Source organism: Toxotes jaculatrix, chromosome 2 (assembly GCF_017976425.1).
Source record: "Toxotes jaculatrix isolate fToxJac2 chromosome 2, fToxJac2.pri, whole genome shotgun sequence".
NCBI lineage: Eukaryota > Metazoa > Chordata > Actinopteri > Toxotidae > Toxotes > Toxotes jaculatrix.
The window spans coordinates 29,146,728-29,158,628 of record NC_054395.1 but is presented as its reverse complement, the minus strand read 5'-3'; the positions used below and the strand labels follow the sequence as shown (position 1 = coordinate 29,158,628).

General features: G+C 43.6%; 1 protein-coding gene across 1 annotated transcript; it reads left to right on the top strand.

The window, feature by feature from the left end:
- The first annotated feature begins 440 nt into the window (after positions 1-440).
- On the top strand, positions 441-11,007 carry ptk6b (PTK6 protein tyrosine kinase 6b). Its single transcript, XM_041061332.1, has 8 exons — positions 441-1,075; positions 3,402-3,523; positions 5,381-5,544; positions 5,823-5,988; positions 7,654-7,815; positions 7,948-8,129; positions 8,221-8,374; positions 8,582-11,007. The coding sequence occupies exons 1-8, from the start codon at positions 441-443 to the stop codon at positions 8,761-8,763; spliced, it is 1,767 nt and encodes a 588-aa protein (XP_040917266.1). The 3' UTR covers positions 8,764-11,007.
- The last annotated feature ends 894 nt before the right edge of the window (positions 11,008-11,901 follow it).

Sequence of the window (11,901 nt, the reverse complement as noted above, 5' to 3'; positions counted from 1 at the left end):
GTGTTTGGACGCCACAGTATCCCAGGTTTCTCAAAACCAAAGCTTATCAGGAGTTCTCAGACCAGGACATGATGTTAACATGCACAAAAAAAAACGAAGCTCCGGAAACCTGATCGAACAAGATACAGAAACAAGACACAAGGCCATAGAGTCGACAACCTCTGCAGAGCCTGGTGCTTCAAAACATCAGAAACATCTCTCAACACAATCCAGCTCAGCTCCACACCACTGCGAACCTCAGCCTCAGTTAATACGTCTCTGACAGTGTCAACTCTAACTGGTTATCTTTGGAAAGGTAGAATTTCTAAAGGTAGAACTTTTCAAATATCTGTCTGACATACCTATGTACCTGCCTGCCATTATCCATCTACCCACCAGCAGACACAGGCCACACACGCTGATGTTCAGGAGGCGTCTGTCAGATCATAGGCGGAGTTCACATGCATTTTATTTTTGTCTGGCATCAGGAAGTGGCTGTCAGTCCTCTGAGCGGAGCAGACGCGGGATTGACTCAGCAGCAGTTTCTCTGTAAGGCATTCCGAGGATTCCTCGCGCTCCCTCCTCTCTACCTGTCCGACAGGTGTAGTCGGGCGGCTCAGCTAAAGCGCACAGAGGCAGAAGGGGGACACAAGGCGGCTGTGAGCCGGGGCCATTCATGGTTATCTATGGGGGAGTGTCTGCAGAGAGCTTGTCCATGTCTGGAATCGCTATGGAGCAGGATTTTCAGCGAGAAAAAGGCTTCTCCTGGAGAAAGAGGAGGAGGAGTGAGCGGTGGCAGCGGTGGCGGGGGAGGGAGAGACAGCAGCCGCGACGGCGGCGTTGAGGTGAGACCACCGCCGAGCGCGGCGCCGCAGGAGACCGTAACCGAGAGCAGCTCCATCTACACGGCGGTGTGGCCGTTTGAAGCCCGGCACGAGGATGAGCTGTCGTTCCAGGAGGGGGATCTGTTCAGTGTTATCAGCCGCAGCGGGGACTGGTGGACCGCGCGGAAGATCGACAAGAACGGGCGCGTCCTGGACACCGGGATAGTACCCAACAACTACCTGGCCCGGGCCGAGTCCCTGAAGATGCAACCGTGAGTGTTAGAACACAAAACCGTCAGAAACCGGTGACCGTGCAGGTACCTTTAGCCTCGGGATCATCTCCAACCACTTCTCCTTATCAACTTTCTGTTGAAGGTCAACGCTTTTCCTTCCTACTGCTTCACTTTACCGCGCGTTGACTTGTTATGGCTCCAATCTATAATTCTCTGCTGCACCTAATCTCTGTTCTTCCACACACACCTGTCCTTTCCAGGAACTCCAGGACTGCAGCTGTGATTTCTCAGCACTGTAGTTAGACTGCTTCCTTTAAAATGTCTGTTTTATTGCACTGCAGTAAAATACAACATTTAATATAATATAAAACCTGCCTGGTGAAGATCCAGCATGGGCTTTGTACATCTGTGTAATAAAACAGAAATGTTAAAGGGAGAGCTGAACTGATTTACTGCTTCAAACAACGTTTTCGATCGAACTTCTAAAAAGTGGAACTGTGTGTAAATTTGCTCCAGTTCCCCTTCAAGCTCCAGGCTTTTGCATTAAAGGTTAAACAGCCTCTCTGCAGAGACACAGACACATGAACGTAACCAGTAGTAAACATTAATAATGTCAAACATTCCAGTTCTTCTAACCTGCACCATGTGTGACACGCTCGGATTGCAGTGCTACTCGCTGGACTTGTATTTGTACAAACTCAACTATTTACACTTTTCATGTTTCAATGTGGCAAATTACGACATCGTTTATTTATATTTTCTTGGCGTGTTTTTCTGGTTTGATAGTCGACAAAGAAAACAACAGGAAACTTGGTATACGTACGCATTCAGCTTCCACTACTAGGCCACACCGGCCCTACACCTGCCCTACACCTGCCCTACACCTGCCCGACCACAGTTTAAATCAGTCAGGAGTTTTAAATCAGACTGGATCCATCTACAGAGGAAAAACTCACATGAGCAAAAGCTTCCAGTAAAAGTTGAACATTCACTAAATAAATACATCGGTCATCACTCGTCCTCACAAATTTAAACGTGTTCGGAGCTTTGGATTAAAAAACGCTGCAGCGACTTCTCCATAACCTGCCACATTCTGCTGCTGTGGATCCACAGCAAGAGAGCATTCGTAAAGCCACAACTTCATATCAAGACAAAGATCTGTCTCTTGATTCTTCCCACTTTTCTGCATCGCATACAGAATATTTCTCAACCTGTTGTAAATAACACGGTGAGAAATGTCACAAACACCTTTCATAATGTCAGTCCTGTGTGTGTGTGTGTGTGTGTGTGTGTGTCTCTTAGCAGTGATGCAAACATGACAACAGTCAGCCTCGCCACTTCTTGTTTTGTCTGTCTCTCAGTTTATTGCTTCAGCAGAATGGGAAGTGTGTAAAGTGTGGTAGTTCCTACATGTCAGCAGGTGCTGGAAAGCTGCAATAATTATAGAGCTGTTCTTTTTTATTATTATATTATATTTGTAATAATTTCTCATCAAATTAAAGCGTCAGCTACACTGATACAATACCAATAAAACTGGTGATAATCACAGTTTGCAAAAATAATATTTTCATGGTTTGTTTTACTTAGGAGTCACATGGTTTCCACCAATGTGTAGAACGATGATCAATGATTTTTTCAGTTCACAGTTTTCTAAAGCCCACAGTGACGTCTTCAAACTCTTTGCTTTGTCTGACCAACATTTCAAAACCTAAACCTATTCAGTTTATATTCACCTACAACAACAGGACAGCTGAAGCCTCACAGCTACACACCAGGAACTGAAAAAAGCCCCAGAAACAACAACAGTGATTCAGTCAGACCTGATGTAAGTCTGCAGCACCGAGCACCATCATTACAAAAGCTCCGTCAACAAAGTCCATTTACAAAAGTGCAGGAAAATACCAAAGATTAACTGGAGTTACTGATCTGCAGCTGACAGCAGCAAAGCTCTGAGACTCTAAGATGCATTTTATTTGGTTAAGAGACAAAGGGCTCAGTGCATCCATGTAAAAAGTGAGCTGATGAAAACTGTGAACTGCTTTCTCTGCCCTTTGTTTCGCTTACTCGTTCTTTTCCACCTGTTATAAAGATTTAAAAAAATAAGAAAAGCCTCCCTCGTTGAAAAAGCTGATCCCATGATGAGTACAGACACAGGCTTTTGTATGTTTGTCCTGTTATTTGCTGTTCGACAGTGAGTTTGTTTTACACCACCACAGCAACAGTCACCCGATGGTTTCAGAATATATTTTCTACTATTTACTCAGCGTCTCAGATCATTATTTTGATTATCGCAGCTTTAAAGTCTGACGCCATGCTACCACTTCCTAATAATTACTTTTATTTATGTCTCCCTGTACTGATACAGATGGTATTTTGGGACAATGAACCGCTTCGAGGCCCAGGGCCACCTGATGGGACCTGGAAATGATGAGGGAGCTTTCCTCATCCGACACAGCGAGAAAGACAACGTTGGATATGTTCTTTCAGGCAAGACTGGAGGGGGAAGGGTGAAGAAGGGGTTTACACCTCAGGTCACAAACAGGGCAGGATGTATTTGGGAAGAAAGGGTGATACCAGGAAGGAAACGTGTGAAATGATGACAATCAGAAACCTGAGATGGCAGAGGCGAGTCAGAGACCTGTCTCTGACCCTGCTGATGTGCCACAGAGCTGAAACAGCTCTGTTGATGTGTGACCCTGCGCTAAAGTAATTCAATTCAATTCAATTCAATTAACAGACGTGTTGGAAAATATGCTCGCTGGCCCAGATTTAGATGAGAAGATTGATGCCACTCGCGCGTCTCTATGTTCAGTTTGAAGCCACAGCCTGCAGCCAGTTAGCATGGCTTAGCATAAAGACTGGAAGCAGCTAGCCTAGCTCTGTCCCATGACAGAACCCACCTACCAGCACCTCTAAAGCTCACCTGTTCTTCAAGGTTCATGAGCCGCACTATTTCTTGGATGGGATCAGTTACTTCCTGGAATCTTCGCTGGTTTCCTGCCAACTGCTCAGAGCTAAGAAACCACCCAGCACATACATTAACCACCCACACAACCACAGTTTTTACCCTTCTTTTTTTGGACCGTATCAAACTTCTCATCTAACCCTCTGCATCTTCCACAGCGTCAGACGTTAACTTCCTTTAAGCTGACCAAATGTCGTGTGGCACAGACACAAACAAACAAAAAGTAGAAAGAGGAATGATGTTTGCGCACTACACCCAGACATGGGCAGACCAACACTGGTATGAATGTGATAATTCAGTTCAGTTCTTGGAAAACATCCTCCTGCTTCCCTCTGTCTTTCCAAAGAGCAGCAGCACAAGCGTAACCACAGAAAATGTCAGTGTTTATGTTTGCCATCATTTCATGCAGTAGACTAATCCGTGCCTTTCAACATAACCCACAACAGTGGCTTCCAAAGTGGGCTGTAGGAACATGCAGGGGTCTCTGAGAGGCATGTGCCAGGTCTGCTGTAGGTAACAGGGACAAAGTTCAGAACCAGTAGCTCTGTCATGGAAAACACCGAAAACTTTGCTCACTTCATCTCAAACACACAGAATCTTTAAAAAAAAAATCCTTAGTAGTTCTTGTAAGATTTTTTTTTTAAAGTTCAGGGACACTTCCAACTGCAAATAAGAACAGCTATTACTCTTTAGATTTTTAATCCATGGAGGATTTAAAAAAAAAAAAAAAAAAAAAACTCGTTCAGAGCCTAGAAAAACATCCAACAAGTCCTGAAACCTAAACAACCACACAGGTTACTTGTTGTTAACCACAGATACGACTCAGCAGCAGGTGTACCAGACCGTGCTCAGCAAACCCAAAGGCCTGAACACTTCTTTGGTCTGTGCACTGGATCCGTCATTTTTATTCATGTGACTGGACGCACATCTTTGAGTCCAGTGTCCAGTTCCTATATTACATTCATCTGGACAGACTGCCAGTCTATCACAGCTATTTATTCAGATATGAGACAGTGAATAAACTTGTCCTTGTTGGTCCAGTTTGGGCTTTCTGACACATTTAGACACGTTTAACTGCAGCATTAAAAAAAAAAAAAAACAACCGCAGCAATAATAATATGAAATTTAATTTTAACAGCATTCTAATAAGAGCTTTAAGTTCCTCTGTGTAAAGCCCCTCAGTATTTCACTTCTCTGTGGAAGCTGCTGGAAGGTTTCAGCCACAGTTTAAAACTACAATTCTTTAGTAATGAAAAAATTACAAGTTAAGAGACATCTTAAGGAGAAAACCGCGGCTGGGGGCTGAAGCTTTTTTTTTTTTTTTTTAAATCACATCTGCTTGTTCCTGACTTTGTGCATGTGTGTGAATCTTTCTGCAGTGAGGTCAAACAGTCGGGTGAAGCATTTTAAAATCCACCAAGCAGACGGGGGTCATTTTAACGTGGAGTACAACCATCACTTCAGCTCCCTGATTGACCTGGTGGATCACTACAGCAGCAAGAGCCTGAACAACACAGGCAGACTAGGAAGTCCCTGCAAGAGGGTAGGGCAAGTTGTGGTTCTACCTTTTTGCTTAATTTGTTAGTTCCTCTTGTTTCTGAAACAGTGTGTGTGGACATTAACAGATGACGTCTAGAGGAAATACACTCAAATACATTTGTGGCACGAGCACTGGACGCTAACCTGCTTCCTTGTGTTTGTACATGTGTTACGTTGTTTTCATGAAAACTATAAGGCTTTAAAGAAATGCAGCGCTCACACAGGAGTGTATGTGCTGTATTTGTGTCCTAAAAATGTGTGTATGTGTGTTTCCTGCATCAGACAAAGCCCAACACACCAGATTTGAATCATTTTACGGTGGATGAGTGGGAGCTCCCGAAAGAGGAGTTCACCCTGGAGGAGGAGCTGGGCAGCGGCTACTTCGCTGATGTCTACCGGGGACGCTGGAAAAACCACATTAATGTCGCCATCAAGATCATCAAAAGTGGTATTTCATCATCTCTCATCTCACCTCTTTGCCGCTAAACTCCACAAATCTCATCCCTTCAGCTCCAAACCCATTTTCAGAGTGATATAGTCAGACCAACGGGTTTTAATAAAGTGGTGGAAAAAGTTTGGGTTTTCAAATTTTGGTCAGACAAAAAGAAAAAGACATCAGCCTCAGCTTCTGGGAAATTCTGACGGGCATTTTTCTCTCTTTGAGTAGATCTTTTAGTCGATCTAAAATGCTGAGTTGTAGATGACAATCATTTGTGCAGGTGACTCTCTTTGTGTGGATGTGTGTCCAATGGCAGCCGTCCAGCGGTTTCTTCTACTTCTGGTATTTGCGCAATCATATTTCGCGATTGGTCAAAGGTCTGACTCAGATGTTTGAGTCACAGCAATTCATGCCTTAGTAAAATGTCACCATCATGTACACATAAACAAGATGCAAACATCCATTGCCAATAACACGTTAGACAACATCTGAGTGAAACTGGGAGCGGCTTAATCAGTGAAGGCAGAATGAGAGTGTGAAGAGTTATTTCCACACCAATCACGGTGATTCCCATTGATACAATATCATTCATAACTGGAAACGCAGGCATCACTGTTATGGGTGGAATTTAAGGGACACATGGTTGGACTGATCATCCAAAGCCGCAACAGTTGGTGGAATTTGTTTGTTCTTTCCGAGCAGAAATTCATCCTCCTTCTGGCATAAAATGTGGCCGATGCTGATTTCAGTCTCTCTGTCCTTTAAATGGTCACAATATGTTGGATTTTGTTCTGGACAACTGGATCAACTGTGCGCAACAAACACCTGTAGAAAGTGAAGTCACAGTGTGCGAGAAGTCGGGTGAGGTCATTTCAGAAACATGAAGCACAGCCACTAAAACTGGTCTGTGAGGCAGCTCACTGATGACTCTTCAAAGCTCATGCAGATGATTGTCATAGTTTGTTGGTATTAGTCACGATCTGCGGCGTGTAGCAGAGCTCAACACTAAACCCACGATCTGCTCATCTGAACTTCAGAATCCTGCTTGTGACAAAAGTGGACTGGAGAAAAACATGTTGTAAAAGGACCTCGGACAGGACCCTGCCTTTATAAAGGCACTAAAACAAGTTTCACTCTGTAGTTTAACGGACACATCTATACGCTTATAAATGTTTCCACTTATATCACTGTCACAAAGGTGTCATCAAACATGGCGACACATGAAAACGGTCAATTCCATCGTCGCTTCAACAAACAAACATCATTTACGCTATTCAGTCCCAAGGAGACGGCTCCAGAACCCAAAGAGCTTGGTACAGTGTACAGTTACTGCAGCGGCATGGTTTACACAAAAACAAGGCATAGAACCAAAACTGCAATATCACTGTGCTACAAGAACATCTGTGATCAACTAATGTTTGCAAAACACAGAAAATCCCATGTTCGACAGCGTCGCTTTGCCAAGCTTTGACTCACGGGCATATTTCGTAAGCAACACAGTTTGGGTTCCTTAATTTCAATGACTCAGTTTTTTAGTCAATATCTGTTAAAGGATCAAGATTTCAAAGTGGTTTCCCGTGTGCATATGTGTTGCTTCTCTTCTGCTCTCCCTCCCCTGTTCCTCTTTTTCATCCCCAGTTATTCTTTCAATTCTCTTTCCGTCTCTTCCTCCAGACTCAGAGATGAACCACCGCGAGTTTCAGAGGGAAGTTCAGATCTTGAAGAGTCTCCGGCATCGTCATCTCATCTCTCTGTTTGCTGTGTGCACAGCCTCAGCACCTTACTACATCATCACTGAGCTGATGGAGAAAGGCAGCCTGCTCCACTTCCTCAGAGGTGAAACTCAGCGTTATTCCACTCCACTGTCTTTTGTGAGAACACAGAGTTTTGTGCCCCGGGGCGAAGGTTAGGGTTAGGGGGCTTTTCTGTGGTCTGATTTCTTTTCTGCGCTTCTTTTATCTGTCTCAGGTCCAGAGGGTCAGTGTCAAGACATTGCGTCACTCATTGACATGGGTGCCCAGGTGGCTGATGGGATGTCGTACCTGGAGGAGAAGAACAGCATCCACAGGGACTTGGCGGCTCGAAACGTCCTGGTTGGAGGTGACTACATCTGTAAGGTGGCTGACTTTGGGCTGGCCAGAGTGATCAAGGTAAGCAGGGAGGGGGGAAGGGCTTGTGTATCTTTTTTTTTTGAAGCGAAATGAAGAATCAAGTTTTTAAAGACAAAGCTTTTTCATCCAGGAGCCGTTCTACATCACAGAAGACAAAAAGATTCCCTACAAGTGGAGCGCTCCCGAGGCCATCAGCCATGGAAAGTTCTCCAACAAGTCAGATGTCTGGTCTTTTGGTGTCTTGCTCTATGAGATCATCACCTATGGAGGCATTCCTTACCCAGGTTGGTGGAATGACATGTTTGGTTTTTCTTTAGTATAAAAATATCTTTCTGTTGGTGATAAAAAGTCTGCACAGCAACATGCAGAGAAAGCTCCCAGGTCTATCTACAGGTGTTTTAGTGGAAACAAATGTTCAACCTCCGCCTCCACCACTTCTGTCCCTAACACTTCTCTCTACCTCCCTCACTCCATCCCTTGTTCTCCCTCAGCCTTCAGCAACCAAGAAGTGTACCAGCAGGTTACCAAAGGCTACCGGATGCCAGCTCCACCCAAATGCCCCGACTTCCTCTATCAGATCCTGTTGAAATGTTGGAGCGCCGAGCCTGACGACAGGCCACCTTTCAAGTCCCTCAAGGTCCAACTGGAAAGCAGCTCCTATGAAATGGAGTGACCTCCCCCTGACTTTCTGCAGTACATGTGCAGCGCCACAGAGGGGCAGCAGAGAGTCTAATACTTAACAGAGACTAATTCTTCCACTGAGGACTCAAAACGAGAAAGTAAAACAAAATCCAGGCTTTTGCGTAGAAAGACTTTGTGTGTTTGCAGAATGCAAGCCTGCGAAGCCTGGTCACTTCATCTGATTATTTTTTCTAGAGCTGAAACTATTAGAAAGTTATGGCAACATTTTTTATAATCTATTTTTTAAGCAAGTATGCCTTAGAAAGTAAAGGTATGTCAGAAAATAGTTGAAAATGCCCATCACAATTTCTCAAAGTCCAAGGTAATATCTTTAAATCTGTGTTTTGCACAACCAACAGACCAAACCCCAAATATCAGCTGTTTGAAATCATATAAAGCAAAGTGAAAACAGACAAAAGCAGCAACACATTTGACAACCTGGAACCACTGGAATCACTTTAATGATTCGTCAAACATTAAAATGTTCTGAGAGTCGTTATAATTTCCTACACAATAAGATTTTCTCTACAGTCCTTTTGGACCTGAAACAGCATCAACAACAGAGAAGTTTTAGAGACGTAAGATGAAGATGTGAAAGTCCATGCAGGGTGAGGTGACCATTACTATCAACTGAAAGCTAATGTGAATATGCATGTTTATTTAGCCTCTGTTGAGTTTCAAAGTTTGGAAACTTTGTAGTATCACTTCACAAAACAGTCTCACCTCAGGGCACATTTAGGAGAAATTCTGGAGCTTTCAGTCACATCACAAAACTTTATGAGATTGTTTCGTCAACTTACTTTTCTAAGACTAATGTCTTATTTGCTGATAAACCCAGTACCTGTCAGGGTCTGCAGTACTTATCTTTATCCAGCAGGGGGCAGCACAGTCACAGTATCTGAGGAGCTTCTTCCCTCACCAGTGATTTAAAGTGATTTAATTCACTTCAACAGTTCACAGCCTCTCAGTATTTTAGCAGTTTCTCTTTTAGATGCTAAAGCCTGGAAACGCTTCATCTTTCAGAACCAAAAACTTATTTTGTGTTTATTAATACTGTAAATTAAATATTTCTATTTCTGACTAAGTTGTCTCTCAGTTACTTAGAGCAACACGAAACAAAATGTGTACATGCAGTTGGTCATAATTCAAACAGAGACTGATTTTTCTTTTTGTAAATCTCTGATTCAGAAATGAAATTATTCAGTAATTCAAGACAAACAGGTTGGAGGGAGGGGTGGAGGGGTCTGCTGCTGATAAAATGCCTGATAAGACGTGTTAACCACCTGCTGCACCCAAACAGTAAACAAGCGTGAAAGTGTTGAAAGAAACCGCCCAATCACATTCAGCCTGGTGAGAACAGGATGTGACTTGCTGCATACATGTACAGTGTAGGCCTGTTTTGTTTTTGTTTTTTATTTTGAGTCTGTTTTTATTTCACTTTCATGTGCAATGATGATTTTAGTTTTTAGGAACACTTCTAACATCTGTGTACATTTGCATGAGTGTTAAGGAAAGTGGTTCCCAGTCATAAATCCACTCTCATCAGTGTGTGTGTGTGTTGCATGCCCTACTGTCTGCTGCTGGATTTAACTGATCGATAACGCCTAATGTTTGACCTCTGTGCTTTCTCTCTCTCTCTCTCTCTCTGCTGTTCAAGTCCAGATTCAGACGCCTCTGTTGCATCACCAAAACACTTAGTAAGTCAGTCACTGTCACACACACACGCTCGTTGTTTGATTCCTGTAGAATCTGTTTGTCTTTATCTGAACAGTCTCCTGAAATTACATGTATGAACTAACAGCCTGCATACACACACACACACACACACACACACACGCACGCACGCACGCACGCACACACACCTGAAAACACATGTGGGCTGTACTTTGAAAGTGTCATATACACACAACCGTCTTAGTCACTGAGGTCTCTTGGGTCAACGCAAGGACAAGTTGGTGCATGAAACTGTATATGTGTGAGAATGTGTGTGTGTGCATTGCTGTGCTATGTATGACTCCCCGTCCTCCTGTCCTGCAGAGTCATGTCACCCAGATAACCCACTTCTCCTATGTGAATGGAGAACAGTCAGAAATAAAGTCAGACCCTGAGTTCACTCCTAGGTGGCCCCAGAGACCTCAACAGGAAAAATAATAAAATAATAACTAAAATCATCTATTTTCTGACGAACTGCGCTTAGCATAAAGACTGGAAGCAGGTGGAAACAACAACTGCTGAATATCCTGTTATCTCTGGTTTGGGCACAAAAAGATCTGAGTTGAAATCAGAACACAGAACAACACACTGCAATATGTACAACAGTGCGATGTGAAAAGCACACAAACCCAGTTCCTCAGGTTCTGTTTTTAGGCTTTCAGAGACACACACACACACACAAACACACACACACAGACACACACCCTGGGAGTGTGTGCTCTGGGCCATGACTGTGTTTTTATATCGTCCAGTAGATCTGGTGTTCTTGCCCTCAGGCAGCCATCTTGAACTCAGTCACCCTCAGACGGCTTCCTGGCACTGCAGCACAGTACCATTCAAAGCAAACACACACCCACACACATACACACACACCTTATGCTGAATATAAGATCAATATAACTCGGTCCCCGAGCTCTTTACGTGATGATTACGCTGCAGGATCTGAAGTTCTGAGGATCATATTTTCTTCTGTGCTCTCTAGTGAATTTATGGACATTTATTCACATTGGAAAAAACAACATATCTGGACAGTGTAAGACCCACTGATCTGAAAACAGTCTGTCTAAGAAACGCACTGATGTGGTTCTCACCGTTTCCTGAGTAAAACATTTCTCGTCCTGGAGCTCCGGGTTCTCGATTTGTGACTTGAAGCCACAGAGGATGAAACTGGACCTGACCAGAAAGACCCAGAGGAAGCTGAGAATATAAAACATCTTAGTAAACTGGCATGTTGCATGTCTCCTGTCTGTATCTCTGCTACAGCTCTCAGATGAACACAATGCAGATCAATCCTGATCTGATTTTGCTTGATTGATATAAAGTATTCAGACATCTCGCTTTTTCCCTTAAGTTTTACTGGCAGTAATTTTCTTGTATCATTTCCTGTCAGACCACAACTGTAAATACTCACATTTCT